This window comes from Chrysochloris asiatica, unplaced genomic scaffold (assembly GCF_000296735.1).
Source record: "Chrysochloris asiatica unplaced genomic scaffold, ChrAsi1.0 scaffold00072, whole genome shotgun sequence".
Taxonomy (NCBI): Eukaryota; Metazoa; Chordata; class Mammalia; order Afrosoricida; family Chrysochloridae; genus Chrysochloris; species Chrysochloris asiatica.
This window is the reverse complement of record NW_006408590.1, coordinates 10,941,531-10,965,263: the sequence shown is the minus strand read 5'-3', so window position 1 is coordinate 10,965,263 and position 23,733 is coordinate 10,941,531. Positions and strand designations below refer to the sequence as shown.

The 23,733-nt window shown below is 43.5% G+C and overlaps 1 protein-coding gene across 2 annotated transcripts in view; it reads right to left on the bottom strand.

The window, feature by feature from the left end:
* Positions 1-311: 311 nt before the first annotated feature.
* EHF (ets homologous factor) overlaps positions 312-23,733 on the bottom strand; it is a 48,763-nt gene continuing 25,341 nt past the window's right edge. The window contains exons 2-9 of one of the 2 annotated variants that reach the window (XM_006864889.1): positions 23,114-23,213; positions 17,924-18,169; positions 14,879-14,941; positions 12,302-12,370; positions 12,128-12,196; positions 2,867-2,929; positions 1,226-1,421; positions 312-1,123 (exon numbers count right to left, since the gene is read on the bottom strand). In XM_006864889.1, the coding sequence (XP_006864951.1) occupies positions 1,024-1,123; positions 1,226-1,421; positions 2,867-2,929; positions 12,128-12,196; positions 12,302-12,370; positions 14,879-14,941; positions 17,924-18,169; positions 23,114-23,210 (903 nt within the window). In that variant the 5' untranslated portion in view covers positions 23,211-23,213 and the 3' untranslated portion in view covers positions 312-1,023. Of the gene's footprint in view, positions 1,124-1,225; positions 1,422-2,866; positions 2,930-12,127; positions 12,197-12,301; positions 12,371-14,878; positions 14,942-17,923; positions 18,170-23,113; positions 23,214-23,733 lie in introns of those variants that run through there. The other variant, XM_006864890.1, reaches the window with a different exon arrangement.

Sequence of the window (23,733 nt, the reverse complement as noted above, 5' to 3'; positions counted from 1 at the left end):
CATCAGTGCATACCATCCCTCTCTGTTGTCCCATTTATTTATGAGCAGCTGAGATTTAAACAACCAAGGCTTGAAAAAAAAAAAAAAAATCAAGCCCACTGCTGTCAATTCCAACTCACAGCAACCCTAGAGGACAGAGGACAACTGCCCCAGAGGGTTTCCAAGGCTGTATATCTTTCCAGATGTAGATGGCCACAGTTTTCTACCACAGAGCAGCTGGTGGGTTCGAACCACCTATCTTTTGATTAGCAGCCGAGTGCTTAATTGCTGTACCACCAGGACACCTTAATTAGATGTGAACAGAGGTGACAACCAACCATCCAAGGCGGGGCGTGGATAGTCTTGGCATCAGGTAAATCATTTCATAATGAGTATAAAGCCCCCCACCATTATTCTTCTCACTGATTTACACATTGCAAGTCATGTGATTACATAGAAGATTACAGTTTCACCCTAGATTTCAGAAGTTCCCATTCTCCACTCACTGGTTCGTAGAGGGCAGGTTATAGTTCCCAGCATCCTTCAGGTTTCTGATCTCAGCTTGAAATCCTGGAGTTCAACCATGCCACCTCTCTTGGCAAAGCCATATGGGAGCTTCTGTGCCGAGGATACATCACCTTATTCTAAATAATTTTGCATATAAAAAAAAATTTAATGCCCTCTGATTTTTTTTTTTTCTTTCTTTCTCTTAGCAAAAAGCACCAGGTTACAAACCCAGTTCTTCTTGCAGTGGAAAAGAACCTCACAATAGAGGCAAAAAAAAAGAAATCACAACCTCATACAGCATTATATTTCACAGAACACTGTGTACATTTGTTCCCCATACAGAACATTCTTCAAAGTAACAAAATAATTTTATCAACTGTAGTGTTCCTTCTTCCCGTTAGAAGTAGATTTTTTTTTTTCCTTTTCCTTTCCTTATGGTACATAAATATCAGAGAAAAGCTGTCTTTATGTCCAGAAGTTCTTCACTTGTTATTTGTCTGGTGTGTGTTTTGGTTTGTGTTCAAAGTGTTGGAAGCTTCAGTTTTCGTTTTCTCTCCATCCACGAGCATTCTTCCCAAATTTATACACTAGTCTTCGTCCATCCACACGCTCCAGAATTTCTCTTTTGTAGTAATATCTGCAACAAAGGAAACTGTTAAGGTGCCTGCTCTGAGAAGGCTGCTGGGTAAATAAGCTGGTTGGCTGGCATCATGGCTGTTAGAGATGGGAAACGCCTCACCTCATAGCGCGGCTAAGTTTTTCATACGTCATGCTGCTGTTGTTTTTCTTTTTCCCCCATAACTGAGCCACAGCCTCTGATTTCAAGAATCTGAAGATGCCCTCAGATCTGTCTTCCCACTTTATTAACCCTGGATTCTTGTCTGGGTTCAATAGGATGTCACGGATGAATTCCCATAAGTGAGTCCCTCGAGGGTCTGGCAAAAAGAAAAAGGAGTTTATAGTTGTTGGGTGGTCAAATAGTGAAATGTACCCAACTGCTAACTTAAAGATTGGAGTCTACCTGGAAGTGCCTAGGAAAAAAGACCTGGCAATATACTTCTGAAAAATCATCCACTGGAAAATCTATGGTATAGCTTTGCTATGACACACATTTTTGAGCCTGAATTGATCACTAATAACTTTTTTTTTTTTTTTTTGATGGTTTGTGTCACAGCAAAGAAATGGGTAGATGGGAAGAGATAGCACCAAGTCAGAATATCCTCAAGTAGAAGACGCTCCACTGTCTTCTAGTCACTTGGGAAGCTAGGGCCCAGAACCACCAAATACTAGATATAAAAAGAGATACCTGAAAATTAACTAGCTCAATTTTTTTAAGCAATTTGGCCAAGGTTATAAAGCTAGCTAGTAGCAAAGTCAGTTAGGTCTCATAAAGCAGGGACGTGGAGGTGCTTCTTCTAATTGATGTGGACAAATTGTTCTGGATTTATTTCAACTTGCTACTCCCCTGGAGAACAACTTTCAACCACCTGTATTAGTATACCTCAACCAATTCAGTTGCTCCTAGAATAGATGAGAGGGGTTCAAAAAGTTCAAGGACAGAGTCCATTATCATTCAATTCCATTTTTCCATGAACTTTCTGAAGCCCCCCTTATATTGGGAAAGAGGGAGCCATGTAGGAGTATAGGGAGGCCTTTTGAAAATGACGCAACTACCATAATGAGATTAGCAACTAAGTTCAATTTTTTCTCCCACTGGATTTATGATGCCCCCATTTGAGGTTTTCAATAATTCAGTTCTGCAGGATCACCTGGAATAGCAGATAGAAAAGATGTCCTATAATTTCTAGATTATGATATCTTGATTTCTTTCTATGAGTCGCCCCCTGCCCCCTTTCCATCATTGCTACCACAGAACCAGGTCTCCATTGTTTTCATACTGTCTGTTTTTCTTATCAGAGAAAATCCAAATCCCAAGAATAGTATTGAATCCAGAGAATAAATATTCATTTTTTTAAGAATGACAACTCCACAAAGCAAGAATTCAACATTTCATCAAAAGAAAATAATAATAATTCAACAGTTTCTCTCAATCTTTCTCCTTCCTCTTCATACCTCCCCCCTCCCTTCCCCATGGCCTCCTCCATCCCAGAGAGAAGTTGATATTTACTAGGAGTTTCCATTTCAAAAGAAATCTGACAGAATGAGAAGGAAATACCCAGTGAGACTCAGGTTTGAGAAAGGACCAAAGAAGGAGTTATTTTGCCAGCAAACCGTGCCTCAGCTCTCTGACTGTACCCAGTCTGAGATAAGGAAATGGGGACAGTTAGCAGCGGCAATGTTGGAAACATAATGGGCACCAGTTATATTCAACTTGAAGGGAAGGGCCAAAAGTCATCAGATATCCAGCCAAGCAACTTACTGTGCTTTTTGGTGTGGGACTTTGTAGGGTGGTCTTGCTCCTTTTTCATATCAGGTGACTCTGCTAAGGAGAAAGATGAGAATTGCTTAAATTATATATGTCCTACAATTATCCATCTAGCCACTCATTTAACCGACATTTATTGAGCACTTACTACGTGCAAAGCACTGAGAATGTGGTAATAAACAAAACAAAAACAGAGATATTAAGTGTTATGGAAAAAAATAATGCAAAATAAGAAATGGGGAGAGGAAGTATAGAAGTGGGGTAATTAGCAATTTAATATAAGGTGGTCACATCCTTTGGGTCCTCTAAGAAGGGGACCCAAAGGATATGAGGGAGACAGCTATGCGGAAAGCTTATGGAAGAACCTTCTATGAATGAGAACATTATGTGCCAAGGTCCTGAGGCCAACATGTGCTTGGTTTGTCTGAGGAGCCAAGGAAAGGGGAAGAAAGTTGGCACCAGAGATGCATGAGAAGTGCAGATCATTGAGATCTGGGGGCTGTGGAAGAACTTTAGATTTTATTGTGAGACAGGTGGAAAGCTGTTGAAAGAGTTAGGTTACTAGAAGGCTTCCTTTTTACCCCCATAACACAAAACTGTTAACATTTATAACAAGGAAAGATGCCTTTTAAGCTGGAGGAGTGCCCTTTTTGGCATGCAAAGTTATATTTTAATCAGCTTGACAAAAGGGTCATTGACTAGCCCAAGCTCAGTACAGAGGGCTGCAATGAACTATGGAAACACAGATTACTTTAACAAAGGACTCATTAAGGTAACCCTTGCAACTACCATGAAAGAGGAGATGACAGAGACAGGTCAATGAAACAAACCTTACAAAGAACACTAAATGGTCTAGGGGTGTATATGTGTGGGGAGGGGGACACTGTGGCTGATAGGAGTACCAAGACAGATCTTACCAAATATATGACAATTACATACATTCCCAAATCAAATGGGACAAAATTGAGGCTTTCTGGAGTCTTGGTGTGGCGCTGTGCGTTAATGTGCTGGACTGCAAAGTTGGTTTGAACAGCAAGGTGGGCTGTTCAAGCTCACCAGCTGCTCACCAGAAACCCAATACACAGTCACTCTGGGTTGGAACCAACTCAACAGCACTTAACAACAACAAAGATTTACAGTCTCAAAACCCTACACAGGGTCACTATGAGTTGGAACTGAATCTAGAGCACACAACCACCATAGTCAAAAGCCAGCCAGTTTTAATACATAATGGTCACTAAGCACAAGTCAATTCTTTTAAGAAATTGTTGACAGTAAAGCACAAATCTCTTCTATGCTCATTACACCAGGGGTTCATAAACTAGCACCCACATGTGGCCATACATTTCCAAGGGCATTTTGGATTGCTTAAAACTGCATGCAAAGGGAGGGGTCTCTTGGCATTCATTAGATTCTCAAGAGTGGTCCAGGAAGGAACAGGGATAGGAAACAAGGACAAATGTAAAGCGTAAACGCAGGGAGAACATGGGAAGAGAGATGCTAGATTGTGGGAATTGAAATCAGTGTTACAAAACAAAATGTGCATGAATTTTTTAATGGAAAACCAATTTGCTCTGTAAACCTTCACCAAAATCACAATGTTGTTAAATGCCGTTGAGTTGATTCTGACTCATAGTGACACTGTATAGCATTTCTGAGGAGTCTCTGATGGGTTTGAACTGCTGACCTTGTGATTCAGAATAATAATAGAAAATTTTGAAAAAGAGAGTGGTTCATTTCTCAAATAAGTTTATGAGCCACTGACTATTAGATTATAATAAGTTAAGAGGAATGGTGGTGATGTTGTTAAGCACCTTTAAGTTGGTTCTCACTCATAGTGACTGTATAGGGTTTCTAAGGAACAGCTGGTGGGTCTGAACAGGTGACTTTCCAGTTCAAACTGACCTTGTGGTCCAGTGCTTATCTTACAGTACTATACCAGGACTCCAAGTTAAGAGGAATGTTGTTGTCGTTATGGGCCGTGGAGTCGGTTCTGACTCATAGCAACCCTGTATAGGGTTTCCGAGGCTGTAAATCTTTATGGGAGCAGAAAGCCTCATCTTTCTCCCACGGAACAGCTGGTAGTTTCAAACTGCTGACCTTGTGGTTCACAGCCCGATTCGTAACCACTACGCTACCAGAGCTAAGAGGAGTAGTGAGTGTTTATTGAGCATTTAAGGAGCCCTGGGAAAGCAATCATTAAGTGCTCAGAAGCCAACTAAAAGGTTGGCAGTTCAAATGCAGCCAGCTGCTCTGTGGGAGACAAGCCTGGTATGATCTGCTCTCTCATAAAGATTACAAACAAGGAAACACTATATGGTAGCTGTACTCTGTCGCATATGTTCACTATGAGTCAAAATCGACTCGACTATATCTAACAATTTTACATGAAGTCTCCTTTTGTGGCACTGTAGGATCAACACTGGACTTCGACCCACAAGGTCGGTAGTTCAAATCTACCAGCTGCTCCTCAGAAACCCTATACAGGGTCACTATGAGTCGGAAATGACTCGACGGCACTTCACAACAACATAACTGTATGTACCAAGCGGTGCACTAAGCATTTTACATAAATGACCTTATGTAATCCACATAATAACCCTCTGAGGTAGGTACTATACTGGTCCACATTTTACAGCTAGAGAAAGTGAGAAACAGAGAAGCCAAATAACTTGCCTAAAGTCACATATATGAAGGTGGAACAGGATGTGCTCCCAAGTAGTTGGAACTCAGAAGTTTTATACATATCCACTACATATGCCACTTCTAGAGAGTATGGTCACCTCAGAACAGAACATCTGCCAAATCAGATGTTTGCCCTGGTTCTGAGCCTCTAGGATTAGTTCTTTAACCCTATAGTTAGTGAGAAAAAAATAATTGCAAGTTGATGATTCTGTATTTCCCAATAAGCATGGGCCCATTTGTCTATCTGATCACCCAGCTTGTCATGACTCAGGGTTCTCCACAGTTTCTCCAAAAGCACCTTGTAAGTATCAAGGCAGGTGGGAGGGGAGGAATTTCACAAGATCTGGACAGAAGAGAAACCTCTCATTCTGCTTAAGAAGTTTCTCTCCTGGCATGTTTTCAGAAGGGCCTGCACCTGTCTTGGTTTACTCTGAAATCTGCAAGAACAAATTCACAGGAAATGCAAGGAGCCCCCAACTCTCCCTCCCCTGTAGGCTGCAGAGCAAGGTTGCAACATCCCATCAGGATGTGACATTATTGCGACAGGTCTGGCACCCACTCCGGTTTCCAGGTGATACATCACTCTAACAGGGCCACGTTGTTCTGTAGACAAAGAACAGCATTTACCCAGCAGGCCACAAGCAAAGCTCAGTGCAAATGGCACCCAGGAGGGGTGAGGAGTCATTCTTTCAGAGTCAAGGTTGAGTTCAGAAAAACCCAAGTGTCTCTAAGCTGATTGACCTACCCACCCCACTGCCAATGAGCTGATTCCAACGCACAGTAACCCTACAACAGGGCAGAGTGGAACTGCTCCTTAGGGCTTTCAAGTCTATGCATCTTTATAGAAGCAGACAACATCATTTTACTCCTGAGAAGGGCAATTGGTGGGTTTGAACCATTGACTTTGCAGTTTGCAGCATAATGCTTAATCTGCTGTACCACCAGAGCTCCTTGCTTATGGACCAGTGTATTGTTTTATTGGTTCCAAGTCAAACTAGATTTAATTACTTTGCAGTTAAGATAAATAAGAACCTTGGAATGTTCCCTCCAGTAAAATGCATATATACGTACACTCAGGAAATTTTGTAAACAATTTTAGAGGCTTGTCCCCACTTAAAAGTCTATGGAGTCAGGTTAAAACCCCTAGACTAGATAGACCAGGCGCCCAGGCTCCCATCCAGCTAACTAAAAAACATGGTTTGACTGTTAACGTAAAGGTAAGTGGTACGTATCAGTGCTACAGAAGAAAAAGCCTAGCAAATGACTTCCATAAAGACTTTTGTTGTTAAGTGCCGTTGAGTCGGTTCTGACTCTTAGGAGCCCTGAATAGGGTGTCCCAGGCTTTAAATTTTCATGGGAACAGAAAGCCACATCTTTCTCAACTATGAAAACTCTGTGGAGCAGTTCCACTCTGTAAACACATGGGGTCGCCACTAGTAGGAAAAGACGAGGCGACAGCTAAAACAATTAATGGACTTAACATCCATCCAATTTAGGAGAAACAAAACAAAAATCCTCAAATAAAGAATGTTTCCATCATCCTGTGGGGGAATAATCAATCAGAAGCTAAAGAAAGCTCTAATTTCCTCCAATCCCATCTCCCCATCCCTAATGTGCTGGGGCAAGCTGAGGAATCACTGCCCTGCCTCAGCACCAAACCCTTTTGATCTAAAATTTTAATATGATGGCCTACCCACTTCCACCCCTACCTACCCACCCACCATGCCTTTCCAACCCCCACATAAAATTCAAGACCTTTGAAGTGTTCCAGGTAGTTAAGTGATTCATTCATATAAAAGAATGGCTTGCTCTGGGGGAGTTTTCCAGCTTGGCTTTCTCTTGCTCCCTTCCCAGCACTGCAGGCCAGTCCAGGTCCAGTCCTGGGCAGCCTCTGCAAGGAGCCTGGGGCTCATGACGCAAGTGCCAGAGCATGACTTCAGCTGAGCTGCTTCACAAGAAGCATAGATTACACACATTTGCATATGAGTCAGCTGTGAGCCATTTTTTTTACGGGATATACAAATTTCAGTGTTATAATAGACCGTGACACCCTAGCTCTAGGCTCAGCAAGCCAGTGGATAAACACATCAAGCCATAGCTGGCGTGATTGGCTCCACGGCTATCGGGCAGATCAGGAACACTGGCAGGGGCCATTTTATGAAAGAGGCAAATGACAGAGGAACCCAAACAAAACCCGCTTCCCCACCTGCGTTTATCACAGAGGGCATCAGTTTATGGCGAACCTCGCCTTCACTTGGCTTGTGCTTTCAAACACACAAAGATGTTTAACTGCACACTATTGTGTGGCAGCTTAGACTCTAAAGACTTTGGCAAATGGCAAAGGACTTTAGGGGCAATCCAGTGGAGATGAAAACAATTATGAAAGACACTGACCCATCGAAGATCCTACTTGGGGTGGTGGGTGGGGGAATGCTACTGAGCTTCCTTGTCCAGTGAATTTACCAACCTCAGGCCCTGAATTAATTAAGTGATCACTCTGATATAGGGTATGCATTCTTTATCTCATTTTCCAGCTGGTGCTGCAATCACAGAATAAGATAGGGAGCAAGGAAATAGGATCAAGGAAAATAAGGGGTGCGAGGGAATTAGCCCATTTTGAGCAGCACTTATTTCCTAGGTGTGGAAGAAAGGTTTGGCAATCTACAGCCATTCTGACACGATGTGGTCACCATGAGTTGACGTCAACACTGCAGCAACTGGCTGGTTTATTAAAAAACACAACAGGTAGATTCGGGAAATAGTAAATTAACTACTACTGGGAGAAAAAAAAAGCCAGGCAGAACCCGGCTTCTAAGGCCCCTGCCAATTCTGAGATCCTAGAATGTAAATCAGGATACACTAAAGAAAATGGTGGTCTGGTTGTGAGGAAAGTAGAATCATAATTAGGACTTCTAGATTTCCTAGGAGCCTCAAGGCCTAACAAACCTAAGACTTAGGAAGTGGTTAGCTGAACCTCATTTTTCGCTGGAATGTTTTTGCCGTAAGCCAATACTCAACCAGAAGGCTGTGGGAAGTGACATCTTAGGAAGTTCAAGAGGAAGTCAGAGGGTGACTTAGGGTGGTTTCCTCAGCCCCGAAACCCTAGGTCTTGAATGGGTGTCAACCATTGCCACAGAAACTTTCCTCTGAATTTCTCCAGTTCCCCCAGAATGGCAAATGCACAATAGAGCTTTCCAGTGTTTGATCTGTTTCCTAATTTCAACAAACACTTAGACTGCACATGCAATGCTATGATTGGAGATTAGAGAAATAACTGGACTGCACTCTTCACCTCAGTTCCAGAGGACTTGAAGCATTTGCTGATGAAAATCAAAGACTATGGCTTCCGGTATAAATTACACCTCATTGTAAAGAAAACAAAAATCTTCACAACTAGATCAATAAGTAACATCATGATAAACACAAAAAATATTGAAGCTATCGAGGATTTTTACTTGTTCCATTAAAACTGATGTTCTCTCATATAAACTGTCACTCAATTCACAATACAAACTTAAAAAAAAAAAAAAAAAAAAAAAAAAAAGATGGGACCACAAGGACTAAGATGCAATTGACCTAAGCTATGTCGTTTTCAATGACCTCATATGCAAGCAAAAGCTGGACAATGAATAATAAAAATCAAAGAAGGACTGATTCCCTGGAGTTATGGGGTTGGTGAAGAATGTTAAACATACCATGAGCCACCAGAAGAACAAACAACACTGTTGGAAGAGGTACAGCCAGAAGACTCCTCTGAAACTAGGATGGCTGGGAATTTGTTGGTGAAAAAGGGGAAGACCCTCAAGGACATGGATTGCCACAGGCCTGCCACAATGGGCTTAAATATAGCAGCAATTGTGAGGCTGGTCTAGGACTGGGCAGAACTTTGTTCTGTTCTATATAGGGTGACTTTGAGTTGGAAACAACATGACAGCATCTAACACCCCAGCCCGGTTCTCACTCAAGAAGCTTGATGTGAACAAAACTTTAAACCAAACATTTTCATTATTTCACATTAACAAAAGTCAGGGGAGGAGGGGAGTGTTGTTTCATTCCACATTGTCCTTCAAAAAGACTCATTTAAGTTTGGAAGTTGCCCCAAATCCAATTCCGGAAGAGCACATCATTTGTGACTGATGCCTAATCTCAATTTCATGTTGTTGTGGTTAAGTACTGTCAACTCATAGTGACCCTGTATAGGGTTTCCAGAGAGCGGCTGGTGAATTTGAACCACCAGCCTGTGGTTCAAACCAATCTTTATCCTACAGTGCTGCACCAGGCTCCAAGCTCTGTTTCATGTTGTTGTTGTTGTTGTCAAGTGCCATCGAGTTGATTCTGACCCATGGCGACCCTGCATAGGGTTTCCAAGAAGCAGCTGGTGAGCTTGAACTGTCGACCTTGCAGTTCAAACAGCTTTGTAGATGGGCACATTAACCCACAGCACCACACCAGGACTCCACAAATTCATAGACCCCAACAAATCCAGAAGTTCACACCCAGGTTAAGGACAACATGAGACTCTCTGCTCATCTCCTGAGTGTGCTTCTTCCTCCAGTGTGTGGGGCAGTGCTCTATTAGTGAGGCAGGGGTGATCTGAAAGGTCCCTTCCCACACTCCCAGGTACTGTGGCTCAGATTTAGTATAAGCTTGATGGGGAGTCATGGGTAGCTCCCAGGTGAATCCAGTCTTAACCAAGTGGTTAAAATTAGATGCACTTAACTAGACTGCAAGATTGGTGTGAGCCACAGAGTCAGTGGTTCAAACCCACCAGCCACTCCTTGGAAACCCTATTAAGTTAAGCTATAAACTTAAATACTGTATAAACTTAAATACTGACAAAATTGTATAATTTGTGGGGGCGGGGAGCTCCAGGAATTTCCAGTTGCTGCTGTTACCCCTCCACCCAGAGACCATCATTACAGGTTCATTTACCTCTAGATTCTCCTGTTGGAACTGATGGCACTTAGAAAGCACAACATAATTCTTGTTGGGGTGAGATGAGGTCTCATTGTTTTAATTTGCATCTCTCCAACAACAGTAACAACTAATGATCAGAGCAGTTCTTCATGTGCTTGTTAGCCCTTTGTATGTCTTCTTTGGTGACAGATCTGTTAATTTCCTCTGCCTAGGAGCCAATGTCTAAATTGCCTGTCCTTAGCATAGTGGTTACAAGTCAGACTTCTAATTTCAAGACCAGAAGTTTGAAACTACCAGCTGTTCCATGGAAAATAGATGAGACTTTCTGTTCCAGTAAAGATTTACAGCCTCAGAAACCCTATACAGGGTCACTATGAATCAGAACCGACTCCACAGCACACAAACACCACCAACAACACCAACACCACCAACACCATGCACTGTAAGATAAACAGTAAGCCACAAGGTCAGTTTGAACTGCAAGGTCAGTGGTTCAAACTCACCAGCTGTTTTCGGAAACCCTATACAGTATCGCTATGAGTAGGAACCAACTCAACAGCACTTCACAACAACAACAATGTGAGTCCTGATGTGGTGCTATAGGATAAGCACTGGACTGCTAGCAGCCAGGTCGGCAGTTCAAACCCACCAGTCACTATTCAGACACCCAGTACAGGATTGTTATGAGTCAGAACTGACTTGACAACACTTACCAACAACAGCAATGTGAATAGAATTCATGACGTGATGGTTTTCTGACAGTTGGGGAGAGTCCTGGTGAGTCATCTGGGTCAAACTTAAAGACTGACAAAATGGTGTACTTTGGGGGGGGGGCGCTCCAGGAATTTCCAGTTGCTGCTACTACCCCTCCACCCAGAGACCATCATTACAGATTCATTTACCTCTGCATTCTATTGTTAGACACTCTTTCACCTATGCTAAATGTAGTTTGTCAAAATTTATAAATAGCCTTCTGCCCTATAAATTTACCAAAGTATGAAGAAGCTGATATTTTAATGAAGACTATGAATAGGTAATATCCTCAGAACAAGATTTTTTGTTGAAAAGAAAGATAAACAGCTTTGGATAGCGGCTCTCTTGACTAGAGACAAACATTTTGTTAGAGACAGTCCTCCGGTTATTTTTGAATATTGACTCAAAATCAGACCTCTTATAAATGGATAACTCCATTCCTTTCCTAGTCTTATCCCAAGAAAGACTCCAACAAAGTGGAAGTGTATGGTGTTTGGTGTTGTTGTTGTTAAGTGCTGTCGAGTCGATTTCGACTTATAGCCACCCTGTATAGGGTTTCCAAGGAGCAGCTGGTGAGCTTGAACCGCCAACCTTGCAGTTCAAACGGCTTTGCAGTCTGGCGGGTCAACACACAGGGCCACACCATTCTCATTAAGTCTTAAGTAAGTGCTTGCATTGTTGTTGTTGTTGTCGTTATTGTGTGCTGTGGAGTCTGTTCCTACTCATAGTGACCCTCTACAGGGTTTCCGAGGCTGTAAATCTTTACGGGAGCAGAAAGCCTCATTTTTCTCCCACAGAACAGCTGGTAGTTTCGAACTGCTTACCTTGCAGTTCGCAGCCCAATTCATAACCACTACACTACCAGAGCTCCTTCACTCAGCTGCAGTCAGGACAACTTACCAACAGGAAGGTGACTGGTCGTTGTCATGGAAATCTGGGCCCGGCAGAAACTTTTGCTGTCCAACAAATCTATGGCAATGAAAAGAGAAAGGGAATTAGGAGCCCCCTGTTTATGATATAATGCTGTGGTTGTCCCGCAGAATGAGAATGTACAAGTGTTGGGGAGTTAGTTACCTACTGTGCTGCCATAGTTAGTGTCATATAAATAGTTTTCTTCTTTCCAGGTGTTTATGATCGAAGGGTCTACAAAAGACAAAAAATGAGACAACTCAGCAATCATTCACCTAAACTTGCTGCTCATCAGAGAGCACGGTTAGGGGGTGGTTCTAAAAGAAAACTTTGGCCACATGTCGTTTTATCATGTGAGCCCATTTTTCTCATTTCCTGGAGGAAATGGGCTTCGTTATAGCCCTGGCCATGGGTCCAATACATGGTGCACTTTTAAGGAAGTGAAGAAAGTTACAACAGTTGGTTCCTGTTCTAGGGTAATGAGTTTGTTTCTTAGGAATTTTCTCAGCCTACACAGGGCAAGTAGTGGGTCCATGAATTTGAGGTTATCTTACATTCTACTAATATTTTCTTGGGAGAATTAAAGATGTTTCTTTCAGAAAAGGTCTATGCAGTCTCCCAAGAAAGGTCTATACAGTTTTCTTTAGCGATAATGTCCAAGTCCAAAGAGGCTCACTTCTAGCTGGGGGACAAGGCCCCTCCATCCATTGTTTCTTCAATTAGTTTCAGGGGTGACATAAAAGTTTTGAAACAAAATTAAGGAGAAGGAGGGGAGAGTGTTACAAAATCAAACACCATTTAAGAACGAGCCCCTATGCCTCACCTCCCAGGAAAAGCTGTCACTCCTCCTCTCTCACTCTTTTTCTCTCTCTCTGTCTCTCCTCACGTCCCACTCAGATTAACTCTTCAGATTTCAGATTCAAAGGAAACTCCCCTCCACCTACCCCAGATGAAGCCCAACTCCTACACAACTCTCAAATCTGGGCTGATCTCCAACTGAAATGTTTTCTTTTCTGGCTGGCCAAGAGCTGTAAGATCTGGTGTGAGTGCTCACCTTGTCCCCATGAGGAACCTCCAGCTTTCACCTCTTCAATGATCTAGGCTGTCCTCAGCACCCTCCTGCCCTGGCCCTGAATCTCGGCGCCCAGGTGGGTAAGCTGCTGGCCGAGATTCATTTTGTTTTTACAGCATGAGCGATATAAACCCTGACTCACTGGCTAAGTCCTCCTGTTTACGACATAGGGATTTAGTTGGTATTCTAACTAATAGCTACGTGTTTGGACACCCCAAGCCCAATCTCTTTGGGTTACGCCCTCTTCTCCTTGTTTGGTCACCTCATACACCTGTTGTTGTCTCTGAAAACAAACTGAACCAGAGATGTTGGGGGTGTTGGCCCCTCTATGATCCTCTCTTCTCTTCCTCCCAGGGTGGACCTCCTCCTCCACCCTTCAGCTCAGCTTTTCTGAACTGGCAACACAAGAATGTCCGGATGGTCAAGGATGAATTATCAAGTTATTTGGGACCTCTCCAATACCACCCCTGGCTCCTCTGGAGGGTATCTGCTGGGTCACTGAGGGGAGGGGATGCCATCTTCTCTGCCAAGTCCTGCATCCAGCTCTAGAGCAAGCAGGCCTAGAGAGCACAGACTGTCCAGGGGAACCTGATCCTGGGACCTGGTGGGAAAGGGCCGGACTTGGAAAGCCTAATTAACATGCTTAGCAGCTATTGTTTTTTCTTTAATAATGGTAGGCCAGCCCCCTTATAAAAGAATAAATAACCGCATAGGGCCAATTTCAGCCCCAAGTGACTCACAAATGACTTAGGTCAAATTCTGTCCTCAGTGAGTAGCACACAACCCTCGGGGAGATGTGTGGCAAGCTCAGCCCCGTGTGGTTCCCAATTCTAGGGATATGGACATAGGAGAGGATCCATGAGCAGTGGCAACTTTTAGACAATGCAGTAGTGTAGTTGACCTTAGCCTATGGGCTATGGGGGACTTGCATAGCTTTCTCTAGACTGAGAGGTCATAAGCCAAAGGTCAACATGCAGGGAGCTCCGAGTGGTGCAAGGTCCAGTGCAGCAAATTCTCCCTCAAGGAAAATTGACCAACAGACGATCCCAAGGGGAGAGATTTAGGACAGGGACAATAGAGATGCCCATACAATAGAAGAGAAAAGAACGAAATTCACTGTAGTTACTATAGGACTCCAGACTCTTCCCAGGGTGCAGAATATGAACTTTCTTATTTCTTATACAAGTACACTAAAAGTTTGGTTCCACGGCTGCTATTGGACAACCCTACAGAAGTTCTCAAGAACTCCAAAAACTTTATTAACTACAGTATCAGTATTCTCCTCCTTTGGGAAGGTGAGGGAGAAGAGAAGGAGTTTTCTGGTCCTAACTTGGTCAAGTCTCCCCTCCTCCCTCTGTGTGCTAAGAAGGCTGCCTCTGTACATGCTGCATCCTTACTAGGTTTGGACCCAGATGTTGCCTGAACAGCAGTGGGAGGCTGGGAAACATGAGCAGAGGGAGAGGCTCACCATCAGTCTGTAAGTAGCTGACAGTCACCAGCCCCGAGGTCAAGGGATAAGGTTCATGGAGTGGCCCAGTGGCCCACTGGCCCATTGAAGGCAGCCAGGGATCCAAACCCTGGGTCCATTCTGTTCCCATGCTCTCTCTTACACCCCTTCCGTATTGTTCTTCTCATCAGGGACTTGCCTGGCCATGTCTGCTACTACTCACCAGTTTGTTCTGTCTTTACAATGACATTATGTGTGGACTGGAACAGGTCACTGCTGCACTGGCCTGTGAGGGACAGATTGGGCAAGTCAGAAGGGCCCAGTTGGAGCCAAAACTTAATCCTTAAAGAATAGAGTGGGTTTCTTTGAAGACCTTTGGCTTCTTTCTCAGTCTTTGCAGACTCAAACTTGACGTTCTGGCCTGAGAATATCAGATGTCTAGGGCACCCACATCCAGTGGGATTATTTGGAATTGTGGCGTCAAGGCATCCAGTATGGCAGAATAGATATTCAGAAGTCAGAGGCCAGTTTTTCCACTACTTACTGTGAGACACTTCACCTTTCTTTCTCTCAGTGTTTTCATCTCTAAATGCATAGAGCACTTAACAACAAAATGTAGGGGATTGAACTAGATAAAGTCACTAGATGACCTCTAAGGTGTTTTGTAATACTAAGATCTGATACAAAATGAAAATAAAAATATGGAAAATGATTTGAACTACCTTGCTTCTTCATTGATATGAAATTTAATCAAGCCCAGCTTGACTACTGAGTCCATGGGTGATGTATGTGTTTAACAGGCATGACTGCTAATTGTAAGGTTGGAGGCTTGAGTCCACCCAGAGACTCCTTGGAAGAATGTCCAGATGATCTGCTTTCACAAACTCCACCATTGGAAAGTCTCTGGAGCACAGTTCTAGTCTGCTCCTGTGGGGTCTCACTGGGACCCTGAAGTGACTCAGCAACACGGGATTGTTTTTGTTTCCTTTCATTTTAAATATTGATTGTTGTTGTCAAGTGCCGTCAAGTTGGTTCTGACTCATAGCGACCCTGTGTAGGGTTTCCGAAGAAAAGGTGGTGTCTGAACCGCTGACTTTGGAGTTTAAAGTGACCTTGCAACTGAGTGCTCATCTTACAGTGCCACACCAGGACTCCTTCCGACTCATCGTCACCCTGCATAGGGTTTCTGAGGTTTACTCCTGGTGTGGTGCTGTAGGATCAGCACTGGACTGTGCACCACAAAGTTGGCAGTTCACAACCACCAGCTGCAATGACACTTAACAATATCAAAAAGAAGTCTTTATGGTAATAGAAAGTCTCATCTTTCTCCTTCAGAGCAATTGGTGGACTCAAACTGTTGACCTTGTGGTTAGCAGCCCAACTCATAACCATTCCTCTATGCTGCCAGGGCTCCTATTGATTAGATGCAATCTATGAAGTATGTCTTGATAAATGCAATAATTCTTCCCTTATTTTTGCCCTCAGCACACTAGCAGGGCATACCACACATTGTTGTGTTTGCTTACACCACCTCTCTCTTTTTATCACTTATCAAAACACATACATACACACGAATGAATCTCAGATATTTTTCCTCTCCAGACAGATTACATATATCTCAGCAAAAGAGGTCAGTCCTTTAGCCATTCTGACCCTCAGTCTCCACATCTGTAAAATGGGTACAGAAGTAGTTTGTATTCTCATAAGCTTAATACATAAATCATTTTAGAATGTCTATTATAGGGTTGCTATGAGTCAGTGCCAACTCGATGGCACCTAACAACAACAACAACATTATAAGTTAACAAATGTAAGTTAATGTATAAATAATATCTACCAAAAGGCAAATGACAAAACAGGGGTGAGGACCGTGGCTGGCCATGAAGCATTCAGACACAAAAGCAATGTGTGGTGTAGTCAAACAAGTCACAGATGGTCAAGAATGGGCTCCTTCACTTCCCTGCCTTAAGCTTCAGCCAGGACAACGCTGTAAAGGAGTGGGTTTAATTGGAGATGCGGAGGTAAATGTTTTTAATTCTTCAAGTATAAATCTGCTCTTTCTGAGGATTCCTGGGGTTTATTTATAGGGCCTTGTTTGGTTTGGTTCTAATAAAACAAAAAAGTGAGCAACCACGGCTCTGTGGTGGGTGGGAAGAAGGGAGTGTCAGGGAGCTGATGAGGTCATTCAAAATGGCCACCACAGCTCCAGGCTCTGCAGGCAGAAGGCAGTGCTTCTTGCTGTGAAAGGCAGAGTGGAATCTGATTCCCAACTACTTGCTTTTTCCAATATAGACAGGCCGGCTCACTATTGTCGGATGCCACAAGATGTGCATAGCTCTGAGGAGCTAGCTTTTTATAGCCATTATCAGATGAAAATGTCAAAGATAATCTGCTAGACAAGTTGTCTGTCTTGCTGGGTCTTTCAAGTCAGTATGGAGTATGCACATGCTTGAGGACAGTATTTGAGACAGTGGCCTGTCCATATGCTAGGTGGGACTTTAAGAGAGATATCTCAGAAAGTACTGTAGAAACATCTCACATGTGCCCATACCAACATTCTAACCCTTGTTTTAAGTCCTACAAATTTCAAGAATCTGCTGAAATACTGTGTGATTTCTTTACCAAAACATAAATTTAAATCTAACTCTGTTTATCTTTCTATTACTCTTAGATTCCATCACAAGGCCCCTGGGTGGTACAGGCAATTTGTGCTATATTACTAATCAAAATGTTGCCAGTTTGAACCCACTCAGTGACTCTATGAGGAAGGGGGAGATCTGGCAATATGCTCCTATAAAAAGGACAGCTTAGGAAACCTCCAGGCCATTTCTATTCGTCCTATAGGGTTGCTGTAAGTCAGAATCGACTCAATGGTACACGATTACAACAACAAGGTAAGTGATTATCCTTAAGTACTTGTTGAACACTTTCTCAAGTAAGTCATAGGAATTAAACGATCAAAACCTGGAACAGCAGAAAGACTATAAAGTGTCCTGAAATCAATAAGTATTCTCCAAATACCTAGCCAGCCCTTGTCTCCTTGAAAATCAACATCACCACATAGAGTGAATTCAACATATAAATACACAGGTGTTTATAAGGGATTAGACACACCTCGCACCCATAGGCTTTGCTCCTGTTCTCTCTCCTCCCTTCTACTTCCCTGTCTTGGGAAACAGTAATTTGGAGGTGAGACCAGGAACCCTGCTGGCCTTGGAACCTCACTCTTCCCAGCTGGCTCCCAGCAGGCAGGGAGAGTGATAGTCACCGTTCCACTTGAGATGCTGCAGGTTGCTGTAGAGGAGTTGTCCCGCTGTCCCAGCCGCCCGGGTGAATTCCTGCAAATTCATGCTACAGAGATGCTCGCCGTTGATGTCGAACTCCTGGAAAGGGATGCAGCTGGCGTCCAGCTGGTTGGTGTCCAGAAGGTGCTGGAGCCACTCCCACACCTGGTACTTGGTCCAGTACTGAGGGTGGATTTCATGCCACTGGCCTCCAAAGAACCCGCTGGAAACTACAAAACAAGAGATCAGCTCTTGAGTGACTTGGAGTTATGCCTGGGAATCATCTCAGATGGGGAGAGGTGCTGCTGGCCTCTGATGTCATAGAACATCTGTGTGTGTCAGTGAAGGGGCTGGGGAGCAAGAGGCAGGCTTTGAAAGAGACCCACAGAATTGCGGTTCTATTCCTAGTCATGGTGACAGCCAATCAGGTAGCCCCCAGGCATCTGTATGTCCTCCTAGCATGGTAATGAGGAAGAAAGATGAGGTTTCCTGCTCCCATAAAGATTTACCCTCAACTCATGAGGGTTGCCATGAGTTGAAACTGACTAGTTGGCACTGAACAGCAACAACAACATCACCAGCATAGTACCATTGATGCATGGGTGATTGATAAGAAGTGCTGGTGGCGCAGTGATTAGGCACTTATCTACTAACTGAAAGGCTGGACGTTTAAATCTCCCCAGTGATGATAGATAGATAATAGGTAGATAGATGATAGATAGATAGATGATAGATAGACAGATAGATGATAGATAGATAGATAGATAGATAGATAGATAGATAGATAGATAGATAGATAGATTGATTGATTGATAGATAGATGGATGGATGGGTAGCTAGATAGACCAACTGACCTGGTGATCTGCTTTGTCATATGGGGTTACTATGAGTCAAAATTGACTCTACAGCATACAGCAACACGCAGTTGATGAAGACACAAGAATTGAAGTGCTCTGATCGCATTCTCCCCCACCACAATAGAAGTACCACAATAGCTAAAGTGGCATTATAGCTTTGTCAATTTATTAGCTTCTTATCCACACCAAAATAACTCTCTCTTTCCTATTTCCCTCTTTCTTACTGTACACATGTATATACATACCTAAAACTCAAACCATTTCGACCAAAGATGAGGACTGAGATTGATTCGTTTCTCTGCAATGCCTTTGCTTCCCACCAAAGTGGCTCAGATTCAGCTGCTTGCTGTGCTGACACCCCCCCACCCCCTACCCCCACCCCCGCCCACACACACACTGGTTACTGTGCTACTATGATGTCACTGTGCTTCTCAGTGACCTTCAGTAACTGACTATTATTCACTGAAATTGGATACAACACTTCAGCCAGGCATTGAGGCTCGTTACCAACTAGTTTTCAAGTCATCTATGACTTTTGCCCTGTGTCTATGCTATTCCTGCAGCCCAGGCCATAATCTACCTACCACAACCCTGCCCATCTTTCAAACCCCAGTCACTGCATAAAGTCATCACTGATGTCCCTGACTTTACTGAGAAGGCTCGGGCTCCTCTGAGTCTCCAGCAGATTTGCTTGGTATTTTTCCTAATGGTTTTTGTCATGGTCTGCTTTTCATGGCAGCAATTTGGTGGGGTAGATTACTGTCTTTTTTGACCTTGTAAATTGTATGATCAAGGTCATGGACTCCATCTTACCTTTGTACCTCCTATCATACCTACATTTGAGTCCTTGTCATAGTAGGTGCTTACTATATATTTATTTAATGGGATTTGTTGCTGAAGAAGAAAGAAGATAGGAATCCAGAAAAGTTGTGAGGTACATTCACAAGATGGTTAACTTCACTTAACCCACCAAACCACTGCCATGAAAAGCAGATCATGACAAACCAAGTGAAGATGTGAGGGTCATTCAAGCCAACAATGATGGCTGAGCCTACTTTGTGCTAACAATCTACGCATGTGGCTGTCTCATGCTCACTTAGGAGTCCATGACATGGAGTCCATGTTGCTGCTGTTGCTTAGTGTCATCCAGTTGGCTCGGACTAATGGCGGCCTTGTAGAGGGTTTCCCAGGAGCAGCTGTTGACCTTGTGATTCACAGTCCAGTGTTAACCCTACAGTGCCCCATCAGGACTCTTTTGGGAGAATACCTTTAGGGGCATTTAACAAGGCTGAGAGAGCTCTCAGGCTCCTGGAAAACAGAAGTCAATCAAGGGAAGTCTCTCTATGTAAGGTGAGACATCAGACCAAGGGTAAGACACAATTGTACCATACCAGCTAAACTTGACACAGATATTTCTACAAACTCAAGGATGGATCAGTAAAGGAAACAATAGTGCAAGAGCACTGTTCCTAACTCATTTCTTCAAGGTCATGTGAGATCGGTGTTCCTTAAATTTGAATATGATTCTGAATCACCAGGAACTGTCATTAAAATGCAGATTCTGGTTCAGTGGGCCTCGGGAGGGGCCTGAGATTTTGTGCTTCTGACAAGCTCCCAGTTAATGTTGATGTTGCTGGTCTGTGGCACACTTGGAGTGACAAGGTGCTAAAAATCTCAGAAAGATGTGACTGCTACGATGCCCCTGGTATGGCCTTCAAGATTCCCAAAGAAGAGGTTAAGGGGGGAATGTTTCCAACCCAAACCCACTCTTGCTCACACCCCTCAGAATCCACCCACTACGTCCAAACTTCTGAAGCACTAAGAACGAAAGTCAAGTTCATTTAGAATGTGATGATGACAACACGCAGGCCCACCATGTGTACCTCACTCCTCATAGCAAGCAGAAGTATCCCTAACTTTCCTCTTGAGCCCTGAAGGGGAAGCCAACATGGAAGGTGGGAGCAGGGATTGGAAAAATCTGGCTCAACGTGTTCATTATAAAGATATATTTCTAAATGTACAGGCAACAGAGCTTAGACCGGATGTTTCCATTCCCCAACAATTTCTTAGTGTCTGACACATAGCTGTTCAAGGATGGGATTTACTTTTTTGTGATTCTCTAAGCCTTTGGTCTATATTTTATATAAAATAATTGTGCGTCTGCAACTGTGCAGTTCTGGATTTGCAAATGAAAGGCAACAACAGGCCTGGGATAATTTCTTCTTCAAATTTAGCATGATCCAATTAAAGGATAGCTATTGATGCTGCAGCCTATTAGAAACTAGAAAACCCAGAGAACTTAGTCTGAAGTTGGCTGGAGAACCTAGCAAGCTTCTGAAGTTTTAGGAAAAACATTGACCATCTGATGAGTTCAGCTATTCTCTCTGATTAACTGGTCTCCCCCCACCTTATCAACTGTGATCAGGAGTTGGGTTTGGGGGGGCCTCTGGAAGTCAAGAAATGGAAGTTGTACCTAAGGCCTACTCTCTACTAAACACATTCTTTCAGCTCTCTCCAAAGCAAACACCATGGACCTGGAGATTCCTGAAGAACCTTCTTGTCTATTTGGAATCATCTTTCTAGGCCCCCACAAGGAGTCCAGAACAGAACACGTAACTGCTCAGGAAAGGCAGCATTCTGGTGAAGAGGGAAGCTCACCTGTTTCTAAATTTCAACCCTGTGTGACTGGGATTCCTAATTAAAAGAGGTGTAGTTCCAGACACATCTGCTGCTGTTGGAGAACAGAATCCTCCCATGATAGTCCCTCCCTGCTGGTGTCAGTCTCCTTCCATAAAGATGACAGTTTTGGAAGCCTTATGGTGCAATTCTTCTCTGTCCTAAAGGGTCGATATGAGTTGGAATTGACTCGACAGCATCACCCGTACTCCTCAGACTGTGCTGAACATTAGGCCATTTTTACTTTTCCAGAGAAGCAAGTCTCTTGTTCAAGAATTAGCAAAGGTCTGGGGCAGAATTAGGCCCAGGGCTTCTCGGGCCCATTGGAAACACAGTAGTCTGCCAAACTTGACTGCTTTTACAACATACTTGTCATTTGGGACATGGGGACCCTGATTTAGCAACACCTTTATTCAGTTCAGCTTCTATAGTAAGCTACAGTACTGAATGCCAAATCCTCCATAAGCCCCTCCATCAAATTCAAGATTATATCTATGTCCCCCCCTTCATCAATATGTCCTAGACCAGGGGTGGGGAATGTCTGGCTGCAGGCCATATGTTGTTATTGCTAAGTGTCTTCGAGTTGGTTAAGACTCATAGCGACCCTATATAGTGTTTCCGAGAAGGCTGGTGAGTTTGAACCACCAACTTTGTGGTTCAAAGTGACCTTGCAGTCCAGCGCAGGCCATAAAGGACCTGAAAAATCATTTAGCCTGGCCCTGCCAAGGTAACCACCATTCCAGCCATTGGTGGTAGTGGTCATGTGCTGTGGAGTTGGTTCCGACTCATAGCGACCCTGTATATGGGATCTGAGGTTATAAATCTTTATGGGAGCAGAAAGCCTCATCTTTCTCCCACAGAACAGCTGGTAGTTTTGAACTGCTGACCTGAGGTTGGCAGCCCGACTCGTAACCACTAAGCTACCAGACGCTCCTTAATTAAATGTTTGACCATGTATAGCAGACTAATATTTAAGTGATTATATTTTAGGGCCCACGAATGATGTTATAAATTTTGACAGACAAAAGGTTCCCCACCTCTGTGGCGCTGTGGGATAATGCACTGGAATGCAAGGTTAGTTTGAACTGCAAGGTCGGTGGTTCATATTCTCTAGCCGCTCCTTGGAATCCCCATACAGGGTTGCTATGAGTTGGAACCGACTCAACAGCACTTAAAACTTAACAACAAACCCTGTTCTAGATTAAAGCAATAAAGAAGAGCACCTGGGATCCTAGCAAATCACTTTCCTTACAAACGGAAGTCACCAGAAAATTAAATAGAAAGATTAATCTGCTAGTCCTCTCCTCCTCAAGTTCTATGCTTGCTATGTGTGTATAGTATCTGGGTATCCCAATCAAACTCTGTTAAAAGATTCAACAGGCAGCCTTCCCTTTGGGCCTCCCTTCTAGCCCCCTCTCTGCCAAGCTGCCAGCTCAGCTTCTTGGATATTGAGAGATGGTAGAATGTCTTAAATGGGCTTCTATTTGGAGCCCAGCTTCAGGCGTTTCCGTATTGCCCCAGGTCCCCACACTATCCATTAAAGCCTGCATTTTCAAACATTAAGCTGGGAGAGGACACCTCATTAAAGTACAAGGAGAGAGACCCCCACAGGAATGCCACGACACGCACTGATTCTCTTACCATTGCATGTGGAGTAGCTGTCTGTCCAGGCTGGCTGCTGGTGGAGGAGGTTGTTGCTGAGGTTGACATTCATCCCACCACTTCCTTCCAGAATCATGATCTGTAAGGGAATCAAACAACCCAGTCAGTCGGTGCGTCTTGGACAAACAGCATTTGTAAACGCACTAAAGTTACTTCGCTGTTGTTGTGAAGTGTAGTTGAGTTGGTTCCGACTCATAGCAACACTGTATAAGGTTTTCAAGGAGCAGCTGGTGGGCTTGAACAGCCGACCTGTGGTTCGAAGTCCAGTGTTAATTTAGGAAGTAAAAAAAAAAAAAAATGTCCCTTACCCTTTACCCCTGTGCCTCCAAAACACTTTGCCACAGCCTTTTCAGTAAAAGCAAAGATTACTGGCAATTTAAAATTTCCAGGTTCGATTTTCATATGCACGAGGCAAAGTTTTACAGTTACCCATTCATAAATGAATAATCTCTGATCACAAACGAAGTGGGAGGAAAATGCAATACCTGCTCACTGGACGGGCGAGGCTGGCCAGCACCCAAGAGTTTTTACCAAAGTGAAAATACCGAAGAAATTTTCTTTAAAGTGGAATTTAAATCACTGAAAACCCAAGTCAGTAG